The sequence below is a fragment of the Battus philenor genome, unplaced genomic scaffold, assembly GCF_028537555.1.
Source record: "Battus philenor isolate CCGP_79_NKW_IND1 unplaced genomic scaffold, ilBatPhil1.0.hap1 SCAF_27, whole genome shotgun sequence".
Classification (NCBI taxonomy): Eukaryota; Metazoa; Arthropoda; class Insecta; order Lepidoptera; family Papilionidae; genus Battus; species Battus philenor.
In genome coordinates, this window is record NW_027181690.1 from 3,396,015 (window position 1) to 3,414,516 (window position 18,502).

The window sequence follows — 18,502 nt, forward strand, 5'->3', positions numbered from 1 at the left end:
AGATTAAATCAGAAATGAATAAATATTCTCAAGCGGCGACATGGATAGACCAACGACGTAATCAAGGTCGCGGGATGATCGCTGAATGCGGGCAGCACAAAACCGGTCTTTGTAGGTGGAGGGATTTGCTGTAGGCTTCTATCGGGTGATATGAAAATCTAATCAGCATGAATGCAAGCTATTTCCAACCGAATACCTAGATTATTTTGAAGATGTATAGAAGTCTTATTCTAATAGGTATATTCCTAAGATCAGATAAGCTGAAATGATCATTATAAGCATGAATAAATCAAAAAAAAAACTTAATAAGGTAGAGGAATCTTTATTACTAGAATAAAACCACTATACGATTTTGGTCACACACCTAATCATCCTAAGATTTCAGATTACAGTCGCTGCTATTAGCCTTGAGGGGCTGTTACAGCTTCGTCGTTAACAAAGGCTTAACAAGTTGACTGTATAAAAATAGTTATAAAAGATTTGAGGATAAAATATTGTGACGTATATTCGATATATACAGAAATAAAGAATAGCTTTGTATACCTTTCTCCTTGCTCTAATTTCGTCGTTTTGCCCATAGATCCCGAATGCAAGACACTAGCAGCCTCTAAAAATATCTATGGAGGGATATATCATATAATCGCCTCGCTTGGCAGGCGGGTTGGCGTCCGCAGTGTAGTATTATGGTACGCAGAGGACGCTGCTGCCCAACCTTTACAAACTCGTTTCTAAGCAGTGGCATCACATATAATTAATGCACAAAGTTTGAATTACAAGATTGTATTTCGGGAATCGAAACCACACCTGCGATCGCAAGTCTCAGTCCTTTATTTCAGGGATAATTTGGAGGCATTACTTGGAACTGCATTGTAGTACCGTACACAGTCGCTCACCAAAGATCCCCCTACTTATTCCAATTCCGTTAATCCATTTAAGAAAAGGACCAATATTTAGCCACTTCCGCACATGCAGTGGTAGTCGTGCAACAAAGTGCACCGCCCGCCAATCCGCTGACAAATGCGCATGCGGCAAATAATGCGAACTACACAACTGCCACCGTCAAATCACTCAACACGTGTTTCACCCGTCCACGGGGCATCTTCAGGAATTATGTTACACCGATTAGTGCCAAACACAGAGTACTCTGTGGTCTAAATATTGGTCCTTTTCTTACTTAGGATGGACTTCCGCAAGGTAACGCCTAATTCCATTAAATGTTTATCCATTTGACTCTAAAAACAGAATAACTTTTACAAAAACTAAAATCTATTAAAATAATCAAATTCGATTAACCTTAAAATTAATTAACTCCAAGTAATCTTTGTTCTAATGAAAAAATTATAATTAAAAAGCTATTTATGATTCGTGTATTTATATGAAAGACTATAAAGTAAATTTATTCAGAATCAAATTGAAAAATTAAATTATGTTGCGAATATATTAAAAGTGATACTTTTTTCCAAGCAATTACATAATGGTAAGTATTTACTTAATGCAATCCTTCCAGCCATTGTTGTTGAACTTATTAAGAGGCTGGACTCCAGCAGAGAACGTTCTAAAATGTTGATGGTGATGATAATAAAATTATACACTTGATGATGAATTATAGTCGTTATAAGAATTCTGATTATTACCAATTAATTTATCCTTGCAGACGTTGAACTACCAGAAATTAATGTCCTATCACATTCTAATAAAAAAATAATGTACAGTACCCGGCGACAAATATCCCACACTACCTATGTGACGTTTAGTCAGACGTGCGACAGAGATAAAGCTCTACGAAGCCGAAATTAACAGATTGTCTCTTTCCAAAGGTCGATGTGCAATATTTATCGCCGGGTATTGTAACATATTTTAGAGTGATCAGTTTAGGATAATTCGAAATAAGTGTAAAAGCTCGTAAAACTTTTTGCTGACAAATTAGTTATTTAGTTCTGTGTTTGACACTAATCGGTGTAACGTAACTCCTGAAGATGCCCCGTGAAGGGGTGAAACACGTGTTGAGTAATTTGGCGGTGGCGGTTGTGTGATTCGCATTGTTTGCCGCATACGCATTTATCAGCGGGCTGGCGACGGTGCACTTTATTGCACGACTACCACTGCATCTGCGAAAGTGGCTAAATATTGGTCCTTTTCTTACTGACAAATTAGGTAATCTTTCAACTTTTAAAAACTTATTCACCTATTTCCAATCCTTACGTATAACTCTGAGGCATTGCAATTGAGTTTATTATAAACGTTTACAATTATCTACATAGAAGTTACTAATAAATTGCAATATACATAGTGGTGTTGCAACAAGTTTTAGTTTTTAAAAAACTACTAATTGGTACTTGCTAAACTTATGTGCATCCATATATTTTATCTTTATTACACAAACAATCTTTTCATAAATATAATGACTATATATTGTCACAGTAAAGGATGTCCGCCTCAATGTGAACTAACGACCTAGTCCAGGTTGGTTGGAAGACGCTGGAAGGAGGCAGCTTCCGACAGGTCCTATTGGAAACATATAGGGAAGACTTATGCTCGGCTGCTGTTCTATGGCTGAAACGATAAGGATTGAGGAGTCATCAGATATTAAAGTTATTCTTTATTTCAGATCGGAATCTTTTTCCTTCTACTTTTCGCCGCTGCTGAGTGTCAATATCTTTCTTTACCATTATTCAAACCAGATATAACATTTGATGAGAATAATGACAGATTCGATATCAAATCGTTGATTAACTTACAAAATAAACATTCAAACCAACAATACGAGATTAGAAGAAGACACAACGAAGACTATAGGCGAAAATGGAAGACATTAAAAGCTAAAGATTCAAACACAAAAGAAATGTTGAAAGAAATTAAAAAGAACGTAAAACACGAGCTAGATAAAATATCTAAAATAATTAATGCCTTTAGACGCACAAACGATGTAAATGATAATATTCAAAATGAAATCGACGAAGATGAATTCTTAACTAAAAAATCAATGGACAATATTTTCATAAACCTTGGCAAACGAGGATCTTATAGAAGAAAGAACGGAAACAACGTTGAAGATAATAGAGACGCCATTTTTAATTATGCGTTTCCGATCCAAGTTGAATTTGAAGGTTATTTATTGCCACCATAAGTTGTCTTAATAAATACGATCATATAAACTAGTTTTTTTTTTTTAATAGAGTAACATTTATTTCAAAGCTAGCAAGTACCCTTTAAGTAGAAAAAACAATATGGTTTATATCACAAGGCATTATTTATAATATTAGAATTCTCTTGACGAGAAACTACCTATTACGATGTTGTATTATAATGATATTTTTTCATTATAATACAACATCCGACAAATTAAATGTAATACAAATTCATCCAACCTTTGCGCATTGACCATCTAACAGCGAAATAAAAAAGTAGACGTAAAGGATGTGCCAAGATGTGTGCGCGTTTTTTTTTCTAACACCAACGGCATTTAATCCTTAATAAAATGACACCTATATACGATATTTAATGGAATCAGGCGTTACCTCGCGGAAGTCCATCCTAAGTAAGAAAAGGACCAATATTTAGCCACTTCCGCACATGCAGTGTTAGTCGTGCAATAAAATGCACCGCCCGCCAGCCCGCTGATAAATGCGTATGCGGCAAACAATGCGAATCACACAATCGCCACCGCCAAATTACTCAACACGTGTTTCACCCTTCCACGGGGCATCTTCAGGAGTTATGTTACACCGATTAGTGCCAAACACAGAGTCAACTCTGTGTTTGGCACTACTATTTATCAGCGGGCTGGCGGGCGGTGCAATTTATTGTACGACTACCACTGCATGTGCGGAAGTGGCTAAATATTGGTCCTTTTCTTACCTATATACGATAAATAAATGTACATCAACTTGAGAAAATATGTGTTCCATATAAAATGCGAAGAAACTCTTTCCTGTGACCTTTTATGACATATACTGATTAATCGCGATATTTCTGGAATCATATGGCTTAGAGATATAAAATTTGGTAGAAATATTTTTTTTAATAATATTTTTTTTCTTTTTCCCTCTAAATTCAACCAGTTTTAGAGGTTCGTTAAAAATGTATTTTTAAGCTATAACTCTCATAGTTATAAAACTTGATTACACTAGAAAAAAGCAAAGCAACGTCAAGCGTGAGTGGGACAGCTGGCCAGTAATAAAACAAGATATAATTAAAATCCAATGTGTATTTTTGATTACATCAATTTTAATTACATGCACAATTTGCAACAAACATTTAGCCAGGTTTAAAGACGACAGAGTCAAATAACTCTTTTTTTGTTCGAATCGAGCATGATTTGTGCCTCTTCATAACCTAAAAAATAATTAAAATGTCTGCGAGTATTATTCAAATTGCAATACTTATCGGCCTACTTAAAGGTACATGGGAAACAAATCTCGATTTAAGAACTCTGAAGGATATTGAAAAGATTATAAAATCCGTGGAAAAAATGGACGACCGGGATAACACACCACATCTCAGAGGAACGGACAATCAAGATGCCTATAGAGGTGACGATCGTATGAACGTGGATGCTCTAAGGTCGTTCATTACAAGCGTTATTGATGATGACAACAAAGACCAGTTTAATGATGATGACTATAATAGATTTCTTAGAAACGCAAAGGATAACTTATGTCGTAAAACTGGCAGATGTGGCTGTGGAGGAGGCAGGTGTGGTAAGTCTACAGTAACCAATCAGCAAACAGTAGACGATGTGCAAAACCTAATTAAAGACCTAGAAATCAGGTTAGATAGAGATGATAATGACAAAGACGCATACGATGAAAACTACAGATACGATTATAGCACTGTTAATGATCATTTGGATAAAACCAGAGTTGATATTGGTAAAGAAATAGAATATCATGATGATCTAGATGATAAAAAACTTTCACGACCAGACAACTTAGATTTAGTAATAGTAAACGATTTGTCAGATATAGTGGATTTGCTAACACATAACTTATTGATTAGGGACAATACCAATGATCTAATCAATCTGGACTCTGCAGAACAGTACAACCGAGGTGTGCGACATAAAAACAATAACAAAAATGTAAAAGCAGTGATAGTAGATCTAAGCAAGTTCTACAACGATTCTGTATTAAGCGCTAAAAACATTGAGCTACCACATCGCTCAGAAAGCAAAGAGTATTCATATCCAGTAGACTTTTTTCAAAATTTCCACACGCTTAAAGAAAAACTTATAAACAACCTCGTCGATTTCGTTACACATAAAAACGTTAGAAAACCAAACCTATCAGCACTCACGAACACACAGAAACAAAAAATAAGAGTTCTGAAAGGTAAAATGCGAGCCAACAAAGAGAGACTGACCAAAAGTGATGTAACAAGAGAAATAAATAATATACTGTTCGGAAAGAATAGTAAAATCAAATTTGTACCTTCGAAAGTCAGCACTAACAACATTGTAGTACCTAAATGGATATATAAACAGGTCGTAAACAACAAACCAAATATTCTAAGGTCATCGAAGAGAATACTACCTCTTACCATAAAGCAAAAAGAACGTATACTTAACAAGAATATAAACACTCATGGACCACTTGTTAGCAGAATGTGGCGACAGAATTTGAGACGAAACACTGATGATTCCGGATGGAATTTTAAAGTTGCAATCCAGGGTTTGGCACAGTATAAAGACTAATAAGCCTCATACAGTGTTACATTCAAACATTAAATGGTGATATAATAAACGGTTATAATTTAAAGGGTTTATTTATTTTTAATTTAATGTTAAAAATTAACCATATAGACATAGTAAATATAGTAACTTATCAAAATATAACTTCTTAATTTACCAAATAAATCGTCCAAGTTATGTTAATCATATAATATTAACAAATCACAATTTATTAATATTATTTAATGAAATTACGCAACAGATTCATTAATATTTACTTTCAAAGTTATTATTAAAACATCTATTTCGGTTAACTATTACTAGTAATATCAATATTTGATAGTCGATACTTTTAATAATTTATTTAAAACAGAAGATTTTTGATTGTAGTAAATACAAAAATAACAATTGTAAAAGTAAAGTGCAGAAAATATATATGTGAAAGTACTGCTACTGACATCTATATGCAAAAGGGGATAAACCATATGCTTTCTAACGATAATACTCTTATAATTCAATTAGTCAAATAAAGATGTCACTTAAACTATATATCTATTTACAATAATGTTGCACTAAAATATTTTATAAACATTCTATCGATTTTGGACATAAGAAAAGATGTAATAAAAATAAACAATCTAATTCAATTTTATTTATCTGACATTAAATTATTGTTACTAATATTTAGCTAACGCTACCAGTATAACGAGCAAATATATAGACATATGCCTGTCCGAATTTTATTTTTATTATTTTTATATGTTAACAGGTATATAGAGGTGTAATAATGAAAATTTGTCGGTGAAAACTTTTATTAGAACGTCCGTTGGTCGTTGTGAGCTTTCCCTATAGATTTCCAATATGACTGGTAGGAATCGGATTACAAACTTAAACGGATAATATATTGCTTAAATACAATATTCTCATAAAATAAAGTAGAAAATTAGAAAAAAAAATACTCTTTCTCTCCATGACGATATTTATCCTAAGGGTAGCAACAATGTTCATATGTGACATTTAAGTTAGAGATGGGCTTGAGTTCGTTGAGATTTTGTACTATTTCTTTATTTATTGATAAATAATTAGAGAACTTTAAAAGAAAAAGAAGGTTCTCTATCTGAACTGAAATAAAACACTGTGTGTGAAGTAAACTTGTCTATTCATACACCAGCTGGAATGATATCATAAAGGTTTCCGAGAATCGCATCAAAACTTCACGTTCTTTCTTTCCAGATATGATCATGTCAGTACTACCGCTGTCACAGACCCCAAAAATCCATTCATATATATTAAATTATTTGGTTACGATACAAAATACAAAGATATTCTGCGTTTAGGCATGTATTATTTTACAATAGTAAATAATTTATCTAAATAAAATTAAGTAAGCCGCTTAAAATTAATCGAATGTGATATTCAAAAATAAATATCGAACAACCTTAATTCGAGGGTAAAATTATCGTCGATAAAAATACTGTCATTGTTTTTATATATCGATAATTTTTGCTCTTCCCTAGTTACTGTCATTTGCAAATTTGAAGTCACTTTTGATTTACTCTCGACGAACTTCCAAAAACTATTCAATTAAAATGGCCAACGATACCCCGGAAAGTGACTTCTCAATAGAATGTTTTCAAAACTACACGGCACCGGAAGTATTTGTTCAAGGCCTCGCAGGAATGGTCGACCAGACAGACGTCGAAACTATTATTCGAGCTCAAAAAGTAATGTAAGTCAAATTAAACTAATTCTCGAGCTAATGTGTAATCTTTTACACTTATGACCAATCACCCTGTGTACTACAGGTTGCAGCGTTTCGAGAAGACAACAGAAATGTTGACAAATTGCAATCAATTATCCGCTAGCCGTCTTCGAGCTGCATCAACAGAATTTAAAAAACACACACAACTCTTACTGGACATGCGGAAAGACCTAGAGTTCATTTTTAAGAAGATTCGTGCAATGAAGACAAAGTTAAGGTACTATCATCATCATTTTAGCTGTAGAATATCCACTGCTAGACCTAGGCCTCTCACATAGATTTCCTGTATGACCGGTTTGAAGCGGTCTACATCGAGCGCCTTTCGACCACCTTAACAAAGTCATTTATACATCTTATATTACCGTGACCTGGAACGTGATCTCTACACAAGTACCTTACAGAACATACCAGCAGCCATCTGTTCTTCCAAATGTGGCCTGCTGACTGCTTCAATAACTTGCTGGGCTATGTTAGTTTCTTTTGTGGCTATATTGGCTACTTTTGTAAGTCACTGTGTGTAGTTGAATAATTTGTTAGGGAATTGGTTTGATTTAGATAGATTACATCAGTAGAAGGTATTGCCCTTGATATGGCCATTTTACATTTCACATCATAGCTGTTTATAGATCACTTTACTAATAGATCATTGTTTACCATAATACAAGAATCGCTAGTGTCCAAAATGGTTTAGGTATCCCTAACCTGGAATTAAAATAACAGATGATATTGCTTGTGGTTCTACAGGTTAAGGACTCATTTAACCTAATTACCAATTACCCTTTGATTACTTATGCTTATACCATTGTTTGTTTTCTTTCCTGTTAGTTAGCTTATAGATTCAAATAGGAAAAACTATTGGAAAATTTAAAATGTTGTTTATAACTAATAATAATTTATATGTGTGTAATTCTGCTTCAATAATGATAATGTAACCATTACTCTAAATTCTCAGCCACTAGTAGTAGTCTATTCATCATATAGATGCATGTCCTATGCTGCACTTGCCAGTCCACAGCTCTGCTTCCGGAATCGTAAAGCCCCAGCTTGTTCAGTAATCATCTATTAGTTATGAACCATTGCTTACTACCTGTAAGTAGTCAGGATCCTACTTAGTATAAACCTTACTTACCCCATACTTAGTTTCCATTAAAACAAAGTTAGTGTTTAGAAACAAAGAAGTAGTGTTCATGTAACAATCTTTCTACTCTTTCAGTCAGCAATATCCTGATGCCTACAAATTAGCAGTTGCCGCATCTATAACGAGCAAGAAACCCATGGATGAGGATGAAGACGAGGATTTCGGACCCTCTGAAACCAGAGTACAATCGAAAATGGTTGCCACTGTATCAACAGAAACTTTGAAACCCACAACAAGCAAAGATGGAAAGAGATCTAAGAAAGAAACTAAACAGAATCAGACAAATAATAACACAGAGACACCAAGCAGTCATGAAGGTTTTGATACATCAGGAATATTCTTGAGGGTAGAGAAAAAAGTCAAAAGAACCAGTAGCTCTTCGGAGACGGAAAGTGCGAGCTCTGGTGATGACACTAGTACAGACACTGGTTGACAATTTCATTTGAGCATTGGTTAAATTGAAACCCAATATATATCTCATGTGTGGATGGATAGTTTAACTTACCTAGCTTGGAATATCAAGTATACATAGGAGTTATAATCAACAATAAAAAATTATGTTATTCCTTCTAACGGAATACTTGTTCGATAATAATTCAGTTGTCTATTAACACGAGGCAACAATTTTTTGTGTTTTTGCATTTGGTTAAAACAACGAATACAGTATTCGCTGGACAGAGTTAATAGCAAACAATGTTCATTTAAAGTTAATGGAGGTAACTATGTAAGGATGTGTTTACATGTGGAAAAATAGCCTATACATATTGAATGATTAGTATAAAGATTTTAAGGGGTGAATATATTACACATACAATTTGTAATGTGTTAGTCAGAAATAAGCTTTTACATCAATGTCCAATCACCAAATTAATGATAACTCTGAAATATATAACAATAGTTTAGTTTTTCTATAGTAAAGCAATAAGCCGATAATTTCTGACTACAAAGTCTACAAAGGCAGATAATCAACAATAATTAACTTTTGTATGTAGTAATCCAAATTTTAAGAATGCCTTTTTTGTTTTATTTTTATTACATTATGTATTACTTTCGAAACTATTGATTTTTGTTAAAGAAAAAGAGAAAACTTTATTAAAATTTATTACTCTGATATTATTAGGGAATCTGATAATACGAATTTTTGGGTTTAGTGAAATAGTTACTGGTACACTTGAAAAACTAGTCATGTGTAAAATGATCTTTACATTTCTTTATAATTATTGATGCCTACTGCTAACATCTGTTCTGCTATCTCCTTTCACTCATTTACCAGTACGATTGAAAGAGTTTATATTAACTTTGTCCAATAAATTTACTAAGTTATTTAAATGTGATAAATTTTAGAATATAACAATTGTAATAAATATTTATTAATTTTGACTTTTTGAATTAGTCAATTGTGTAAAAAATGCCTAAATAATTTTACATCTTAAGCTAAATTAAAATAATGTTTCGGAATGCTATAACTTTGAAAAGCATTGATAGATGGCGTTGGTTGTAGATTGTACTGCGCTATTACTTGACGAGAATAATCGTAACAGCCAGGCTTGATTCGGAAAGTAATTGGGGGACACAACAAAGACCAATATGTATACATAGTAGTCAATTCAAGTTATAATCAATAGAAATAATATGAAAAAATAAAATAATTGATTTCAACTTTTTTTTGTTTTATTATAGTTCCTTGAACATTCTCATCATTTTAGCCGTCGTGGACATGGGGTCTCCCAAAGATTTACATTGAATGGTAGGAAGTTAGTTTCAAGTGCTTCGAAATAGTAAATTCACATTTTTTTTCTTTCTGCTTCATTTGCTAATCATTTCAGAGTTCCATTGCTTGACATGGGCCTAACCAATAGATATCCAATAAAACCTGTTGAAGAAGCCTGCATCCAGTGTCTTCTACTGGAAAGACAACCTTAGCAAGGTCGTTGTTTGTTCATGAATCTCTTCATTACTAATTTGATCTCATAAAGAAATCCCATACAGTCAACAACCTCTCCATGACACATTTAGTGACTGAATTTGTTTCTTAAGCCCTCTAAAGATAATTAGCGGATTCTGGAACACTTAGGAATCTTAAAAGATCTTAAAGATACAGAATGGTTTACCATTATCAAAACATTCAATATTAATCATCTCCACTGGTCAAGTTTTTTGTAAAGCCTAAAATAATTCAAACTGTTTGTAGGTAGAAATTTTTTTTTTTGGTTTAAGAGGTCTGTAGTAGTGTAATAAATAACTCAATTGTTAATATTTATATTTTTTATTTAAAAAACTGGGTGTGCTAATACTGTGATCAAAAAGTTAGGTGAATTTGTTTATAAAACGAAAGTTGCTTATTTTTCCAAATCAATTTCATCTCCTTTAAAGTAATCCTGTCCACTAAAAGTTATTTTTTCAACTGTTTTTCCAGTCGCCAAAACTGTTAAAATAATCTTTTTCTTTTTTACCTGTCTTTCTAATATCCTAAAGTTTTATCGGCTTCGGTACTGTGTTCACGAAACCGTACTCACAGCGGAGCGTCGAGTTGTCGACGGCCTTAATATGGATGCGCACAGACGAGCGTCAACTTAGGTCATTAACTAAAAAATTTTAACCTCTCAAAATACCTTATTATAATAACATTAGGTGAACGTCATGCCTCAGACCAAATGTTTGGTATGATATCAAAAAATAACAAATTACTTTGAGTTAAATCTTCAAATTTTGGATTTTAAAAATAAAATTTAAAATATTGAAATACTAAATTAAAATCATAGGCATAATCATAATTATATTACAAGTAATATTCTCTTGTAATGTAAAACACTGAAATCACAAGTGTGTAAAAAGCAAGATGGGCTATTTGCAGTGCAAAGCAACACTCAGCAGGTAAGAACTGGCTATGCACATTCACCTGTGGCCATCGATTTTAAGACCAAAGTGGTTAAATGACATTTTCACCTTAGTTTTTGATCACAGTAGTATATGGCCATTAAACTAAAAAAAATTGTTTTTATACAACAAAAGTAAAAGAATTTGTTTTTTTTTTTAATAATGAACTCAACCTCTTCCATAGTAACTAGATATTTAAGAGCAGAACTAAAACAAGCCATAAAAGCTTGTTTTCTAAACAGTATTCTGCAATGAGTGATGATAGGTTTTTTTGTTCAAGTGATAAAAAAATGACACCTGCTTGTGAGCAAAAATTCCAGAAAACATTTCCTGTTGTTAATTATAAGTAATTAACATAAAAATTATAGGAAAATTGGCATCATCGCCTGATCTCTGTGAACAACTTTATTTTAACAAATACTGTATTACAATTTATTAATATAACAAATCCTTTGAACAAGCTGAGATCATGACAATATAGAGACAGCTTTTTGTAGAAAAGGTGATGTTATTGGACAGTCAATGTTCAAACATGTTTATATCATTTTACCTTTCTCACACTTGAACCCCACTTGCATACTTCTCTGTATATTCCTTTGCATTCTGTTTAAACCTTTCAATGTCAAACTTGTATTCACTCGCTATGTCCATCATAAGTGGATCATGGGGATTTGGGTTTGCAAGCAAGGTTTGTAGAGACACTAGCAATGTCTCCAATGTAATAGTCGGGAGCCAGGCGCCTTTTGGTGGCATTTTTAACATGTCCATGCAAATACGACCTTCTGCAAATATAATAAAATTACTTCATTAAATTAGAACCAAGTATTACACAACAAAGTCGCTGAAGGCATAAGTATGGGTTATAAATATCTTTCCTGGAAATGAAACAATTTCAGCCATTTATTCACACATCTACATGGTTGTATATCTACCTAATGGGTGAATATCGTATGCTACGCTTCCCGGTCTGTGGTTTTTACTCCAAAACTTTAGTGCCCCCGTGTCCCGTTCGTTACCACTTAAGATTGCCAATCTGTTAATGTTGATTATGTTTATTTGTCAAAATCTTTTCATTTCCAATTCGATCCCGTAAAAATATCCTATGTAAATGTTAATAATATTAATGAATACTGACAAAATAGAGCATTATTACATATTAACAGCTATAAACACATAAACGTATAAATGCAATTACCTTTGTCAATATTTGGATGGTAAACTGGTGTTTCAAACTTTACTAATGGAGGTTCGAATGGGTATCGTTTAGGGATCGTTATAGACAATTTAAAGGTGCCTTTCTCATACGGGGAACCTTTTGGACCCTGCATATGTACAATAAGGACGTCATATATATCTTCTTTCTCAGGCATACACTTTATCCCCCAAGGCGACTTTGTTTCGAAATTTTTGATCTCGCGATCGAGCCTCACAGTGCGCGCACCCGACATTTTTAATAATACAATACACTCAAATATCAACGAGGTATATTTAATAAAACAAATTATAATTAAATTTATAACTTTCAACGTTACCGCCTAAATCACGTTAAAAATATGATTATTAAGCTTTTAATTTTTCAACAGTGTATGAAATATTCTTACGTGCAGCCAACTGTTTATAAAACTTTCTCTCTAAAATTTCCTGCAAGTAAATATTCTATGATATAATATTCTTTATATTTAATCTTATGTTCTTAAAAATAGCACATGTTATAAATTAAATGGAATTGATAAATTGATTTACAAAAAGTAGAGTATGTTTTTTAATTATTATTGCTTGAAAATAAACGTGTTTACTTATAAGTCATAAAACGATAGTAGCGCCAGAGATTTGACATATACAAGAAACTTAAATATTCGAAACACAAGTACTTAGGTGCGGAGAGTTGAAAAAAATTATTGAGAAGGTTATGACTTGATAGCATATTTCTCGTGTTTTCTATATGAACTTTTCACATGATTGCTTTGTTTTCTGGCTATATAAATAATTAATCCGTAATTTAGTGACAAGTATATTGTGCTTAAAATATTGAGTGCCTGTTTCGTTACGGTATATTTTCATCGAATTTTTAGGTGAGTTTTGGATTTTATTTTAAAGTTCACACCTTTTACCATAGCTTGAATTAAAATTAATTGTCATTGCAGGATCATTGCGCAATTTATTACGAGGGAATTTTCTAGATATAATGTTAACGATTCATTTAAATCGATGTTTGGATTTGCGAAGTGAATTACATATTTTTTGTCTGAATTAGAATTAGTTTACCCTTATTTGAATTATATTTCTTTCATTTAATATCATTAAAAAATATTTTATTTTAAACGGTTACCTATCTTTTGCTATAGATTGTATTTAGCTGCAACAACTACGATTGTCATGAATTCTACGAAATCCGATTGTTTCTTCAACACGATTATACTTGGAAATAAGCGTCCAACAATGAAATGTGTAGCTCAAGTAAGATCATGTAAAAGAAACAAGGTTGACACATGTTTATGTCATACATAACATATCTAATGTGTTAAGGCACGTTTTTTTACTGTATTAAAGTAAATGTTTGTGTTATAGTATAGGTAGACAGATTATAAACCTATAAAAAAGCATATTCTAAATATTTTACATAACAACTAATATCCCTCTAATATATTATAGATATATATAATCTAATCAGAGACTGAACATTTATTTTATACTATAACAAACATTAATATTATAATTAATGCCTTTAATTAACTATTCATGAACTGGTAAACTTATAAGGGAATAAATATAAACCTAAGTAATTATGTTTAGTAGCCAGTAAATTTATGGATGGTCATTCCAAAATATCATTTTCAGTTGACCTTAAAATGAGCAATATTTCATTAATGAACATATAAATCTTTCAAAGATGGGATACCCAAAGGCTTCATAATTTTTTTTTCCATAAAATCACTAATGAAAATATAATAATTTCTCTGCATTTTATTTAACACGTGTTATTAGTGTGATATTTTATTATTGTTTAGAGTACCTTATTAAAAATGTTTTTCTGTTTTATTCTTACAATAATGTATAATTATGGCCAATATATACAATTGGCAAACAAATATGTATTATATCTTGTCAGATTGTTTATGTCAACAGTAGGTATCTACTATTGACACCCAAAATCTAATAAGACATTTTTATTCTATATGCACAAAAACTAACAAGAAATCTTAGGGGATACACAAAATCTAATAAGAGATAGTATTACTGAATATTACAATCAATGTCAGATAGGCAATAGAAACCAACTAAGTATATGGTCAGCAATTGCAGGAACCCCTGAGGTGAAATGCTAAATGAGTATGGAGTGACATTCAAAGAAGAGGTCCCATCTCAAGGCACTTTGTGTTAGGTCACACTATAGAATACCTGTGATTAGAGCTTGACAACCTATGAATCTATTAATAATGCATATAATATTACAACTCTAATGACATTCCAGTAGAACTCTATTTGATAGAAATTTGAATCAGTTTGAACTCCCTGGTATTGGCTTCTTTCAACTTAATGCACAAGCAGTTCAAACACACCCTGATTTAAGAAGAGCCATGAACTCAGAAATTGACAACATTTTCTTTTTCACAAATGTCCTTAAAAGAACTTCTTTCCTTCTTCTTTCACGCTATAATAAATTTTTCTTACAAGTTTTTATTTAATAAATTTATAAAATGTATTACATGATAGTTCAGGGAGATTACAATATTATATATTGTAATACCATAACACAGTTGCCTACCATAGAGTGAATAACTTCTGGATCCTAGACAAAGGTAAATCGTTATATGAAGTTCACAATAGAAAATATTGTTATAGGAACAGAAGCTATATTTACATTTACACTTATATTCTTTGGTCCTTCGTATTAAGTGAACAATTTATCAGCAAGACCCAAATCTAAATTAAAAATCCTTTTAGTTACAAAAAATCTTGGCAATCAATTGCAAATATCTGATTCTAGTGTCTGTCAAATGGGTTTCTTCTGGCATTCTTCTCACCATGTCACCATAAATGATCCTAGGTGGACAAATAAATGGATTATCTTCACTTATTTAACTGAATAGTTACTTTGTACTTTTAATTGTTCTAATTTAAATGGAAATACTTTTTTGTTATACTGTAACGTTGCATGTTAATGTCCCATACAGCTTAGTTAAAATTTCAATCAAAAAATATAAGCACGATGAACGTCACATAAATCGCAATACGGCAAAAAATTGTTGAACCCTTAGCGGGGAACGGTACATCTCAAGTGGCGTGGGATAGTGGAAGCGTGCTATTGGTTCAGCGGACCTTTGTTTTTATAGCAAATATTCCAATGAACCCGTGCACCAGCCACAGCAGTTTACATCCATTGCCCGGGAGAAGGACCATGGCCTCGGTCGTTTTCACTAGCTAGGTGACGTCTCACGCACCGACTCACTCTCTTTGTGTCGTTTGCGTTCACCAGCTACGTGACGTCTCATGCGCCGAGCCAATTCGAATTCACGTTACAAATTTACGTTGTAAATTCTCGTCTTGCTTCTTTTGATTCTCGGAGCATCTTTAAATTCACGCCACAACCTTTATATTGCCTCGCATCCCAAAGGTATGCGAGTTTCATACTAAAAATAACCTACGGTCAATGAGGTAGAATCTAAACTAACGGCGCTCCCTGCTCTCGAGCTGCTTCAGCCTACAAAAAATTACAAACCTCACTGAGTTTCTTGTTAGTTCTTCTCAGTTACTGGTACATTATGAACTAAAGTAAAAATAATTTTAATCGGAAGATTACAGATAATTGTAATGATTTTATAGCTACTTTAACTTTGACTGTACTTAAAAGTAACTTCTAATTACTTCATGGATTCTGAGTGCTGGGTGCAATGCATTGTATAGAAAGGGGCCAGGAACGGTACTCAGGATTGACAACTCCCTTCCTAACCAAACCTCATCATCATCATTGCAACCGTGCGTCCTAAATACTAAAAGAATCAGTTAGAGGAGGCCTGCATCGACTCCTTATGAGAGGACGTCCCTCGCCCATGTCGGTTCGTGAACTGTACTGCAAAGTCAAGTCGCTGGGTTATCCTACTTTCGTTCAACTACGGGCTTCCTCATTCCAAGTTCTTGTAAACAGATCCCGAACAAACGCTCTTATTAAGCTTGTCTTGTCGAGTTTATCAACGCGGCTCGTAGTGCGAGACCACATTTCACTGCTGCAAGTCATCTAACTATGACATGTCTATTGCAATGATTCTCAATTATCCCAATTTTTCGAGCAGCGGTAACTGACATGCGATCGTAGGTCGTGATTTCGATACGGGATAGTCTTATAAATGATTCTCACTTTATTCATTAATTATATAGGATTGCCATTGCTCACAATCAAGTTTCCAGTGCATGGGCAACAGCGTCCTCTGCGTACCAATCATAATTGGACTATTCGGACGACCGCCTACCAGGCGAAATGATTATGGTATATCCCCCATAGATATTTTTGGGGGAAGCCTATGCCTCGAATTGGGCGTCTATGTGCTGAAACGAAGAAAAACGTTTCCCAAAGTGGTTCAGGAGCATCCCTGGGGGTCCAAAATAAATTTGACGGAGGGTCTTAAAAAAAACTGGAGACCACCAAAATATTTCAGCTTTCGATGAAGAACTAAATGTTGGTATTACTTCACCTATCAATTTAGGCTAATAATATTTTAAGTAGCTCGACGACTGTTGTAAAAATTTGCATATTCCATATTCAGTACAACACGTCGACAGTAAGAATTGTAAATGAAGAAAACAAATAAATATATGCTGCGAAATAAGAACCAATGTAATTAGTAACGTAGATGAGAAAAGACAGGCGACGTGTGAAAAATCAGGACGTGAAGAAATGAAAGATTTTGGGAAGGACGTGAGGAAAAGAGTTAAAGAATTTGTGAGGAGAAAGTGTAACAAAAATTAAAAATTAAAAAATATTTACACACGCATTGTATCGTCATTGCCCTAAACAAAGCAGGAGGAAGGAGAATAAAAAAACGTGTCAACTGTTGTTAAGTTCCGCCATCAACGTTTGTTCAGACGTTAATAAATGAAATAATTAACCAATCCACACTTTTTTTCTTAAACTATTAATTTGTTGTTCAGACTCGTCCGCAACAAATCAGCGAAACCTTCACATTTTTTTATCATGTTTTGGAAATATGGTAGAAGTGTAGCTGTTGGTTGTCAAATTTTGTGTAAGTTAAAAGAATCTAGAAACTTCTGGTCTTTAGGTACACAGATATGGTAAAGATGTTGACTTAAATAAACCTCTAATGGATTCAGGCGTTATTTTGCGGAAGTCCGTCTTAAGTAAGAAAAGGACCAATTTATAGCTACTTTCGCATTGCAGCAGTAGTCGTGCAATAGATAGAGATAAATGTGCATGTGGCAAACAATGCGAATTACACAACTACCACCGCTAATTCACTCAACACGTGTTTCATCCCCCCACTGGGCATCCTGAGGAGTAATTTTACACCGATTAGTGCCAAACACAGTTGTTTGTCGTATGCGCATTTATCAGCAAGCTGGCGGGCGGTGCACTTTATTGCACGACTACTACTGCATTGGCAGAAGTAGCTACATATTGGTCCTTTTCTTAATGTTATAATCATCAACATAAATCAATCTGGTAGATTTAATGTATTTTACGGACCAGTGAAAGTCGTACTCTGTCATGAAGAGCAATCCGTACCCACTTTCGGTAACCAATGATCTTGATCATTGGGCCCAGCTTGACTCCAGGGGTAATACCGCATCAAAAAAAACCCATCGCGTACACTAGTTGACTTCTCATCTCAGCAGAGAGGAATTTTTCCACATGTGAAGCAATACGATGGTTGAGAAGGTGAAGGCTTTGAGGTTATTTAGCCTTTTCTTCCTAAGTGTTGTCACGGAAGGATGCGTACACAAGTTGACTTCTCATCTCAGGAATTTTTCCACATGTGCAGCAATACGATGGTTGAGAAGGTGAAGGCTTTGAGGTTATTCAGCCTTTTCTTCCTAAGAGTTG

General features: G+C 33.5%; 4 protein-coding genes across 6 annotated transcripts in view; 3 read left to right on the plus strand and 1 right to left on the minus strand.

Annotated features, from left to right (window-relative positions):
• Window positions 1-4,331: 4,331 nt before the first annotated feature.
• On the plus strand, window positions 4,332-5,736 carry LOC137925580 (uncharacterized). Its single transcript, XM_068769042.1, has one exon. It carries the CDS (start codon window positions 4,352-4,354, stop codon window positions 5,690-5,692), a length of 1,341 nt encoding a protein of 446 aa, XP_068625143.1. The 5' UTR covers window positions 4,332-4,351; the 3' UTR covers window positions 5,693-5,736.
• Window positions 5,737-7,208: 1,472 nt separating this feature from the next.
• LOC137925492 (kxDL motif-containing protein CG10681) lies at window positions 7,209-10,183 on the plus strand. The gene is made up of 3 exons (XM_068768941.1): window positions 7,209-7,397; window positions 7,474-7,647; window positions 8,644-10,183. Exons 1-3 carry the CDS (start codon window positions 7,258-7,260, stop codon window positions 8,999-9,001), a joined length of 672 nt encoding a protein of 223 aa, XP_068625042.1. The 5' UTR covers window positions 7,209-7,257; the 3' UTR covers window positions 9,002-10,183.
• A 101-nt stretch (window positions 10,184-10,284) lies between these two features.
• LOC137925519 (ubiquitin-conjugating enzyme E2 T-like) lies at window positions 10,285-13,008 on the minus strand. Of its 3 annotated transcripts, none has more exons than XM_068768976.1 (3): window positions 12,641-13,008; window positions 11,996-12,227; window positions 10,285-10,656 (listed from the first exon to the last, which is right to left on the minus strand). In XM_068768976.1, exons 1-2 carry the CDS (start codon window positions 12,891-12,893, stop codon window positions 12,001-12,003), a joined length of 480 nt encoding a protein of 159 aa, XP_068625077.1. In that variant the 5' UTR covers window positions 12,894-13,008; the 3' UTR covers window positions 10,285-10,656; window positions 11,996-12,000. The 3 variants fall into 3 exon arrangements, with proteins under 3 accessions (XP_068625077.1, XP_068625076.1, XP_068625075.1); XM_068768975.1 differs by lacking the exon at window positions 10,285-10,656 and adding an exon at window positions 10,855-11,153; XM_068768974.1 differs by lacking the exon at window positions 10,285-10,656 and having other exon boundaries at window positions 11,215-12,227.
• A 298-nt stretch (window positions 13,009-13,306) lies between these two features.
• Window positions 13,307-18,502, plus strand: part of LOC137925488 (oxidative stress-induced growth inhibitor 1-like) — a 42,881-nt gene continuing 37,685 nt past the window's right edge. The window contains exon 1 of the mRNA XM_068768936.1: window positions 13,307-13,517. The gene's annotated coding sequence lies outside the window, so the exon portion shown is untranslated. The remainder of the gene's footprint in view (window positions 13,518-18,502) is intronic.

What these genes read in the sequence shown, in the direction of transcription:
- LOC137925580 (XM_068769042.1), top strand. Translation starts at nt 4,352, where the DNA reads ATGTCTGCGAGTATTATTCAAATTGCAATACTTATCGGCCTACTTAAA.
- LOC137925492 (XM_068768941.1), top strand. Translation starts at nt 7,258, where the DNA reads ATGGCCAACGATACCCCGGAAAGTGACTTCTCAATAGAATGTTTTCAA. An exon ending in ATTCGAGCTCAAAAAGTAAT is followed by an intron (nt 7,398 to 7,473) that starts GTAAGTCAAATT and finishes TGTGTACTACAG; the next exon opens with GTTGCAGCGTTTCGAGAAGA. An exon ending in GCAATGAAGACAAAGTTAAG is followed by an intron (nt 7,648 to 8,643) that starts GTACTATCATCA and finishes CTACTCTTTCAG; the next exon opens with TCAGCAATATCCTGATGCCT.
- LOC137925519 (XM_068768976.1), bottom strand. Translation starts at nt 12,893, where the DNA reads ATGTCGGGTGCGCGCACTGTGAGGCTCGATCGCGAGATCAAAAATTTC. An exon ending in CCATCCAAATATTGACAAAG is followed by an intron (nt 12,228 to 12,640) that starts GTAATTGCATTT and finishes TTATATTTGCAG; the next exon opens with AAGGTCGTATTTGCATGGAC.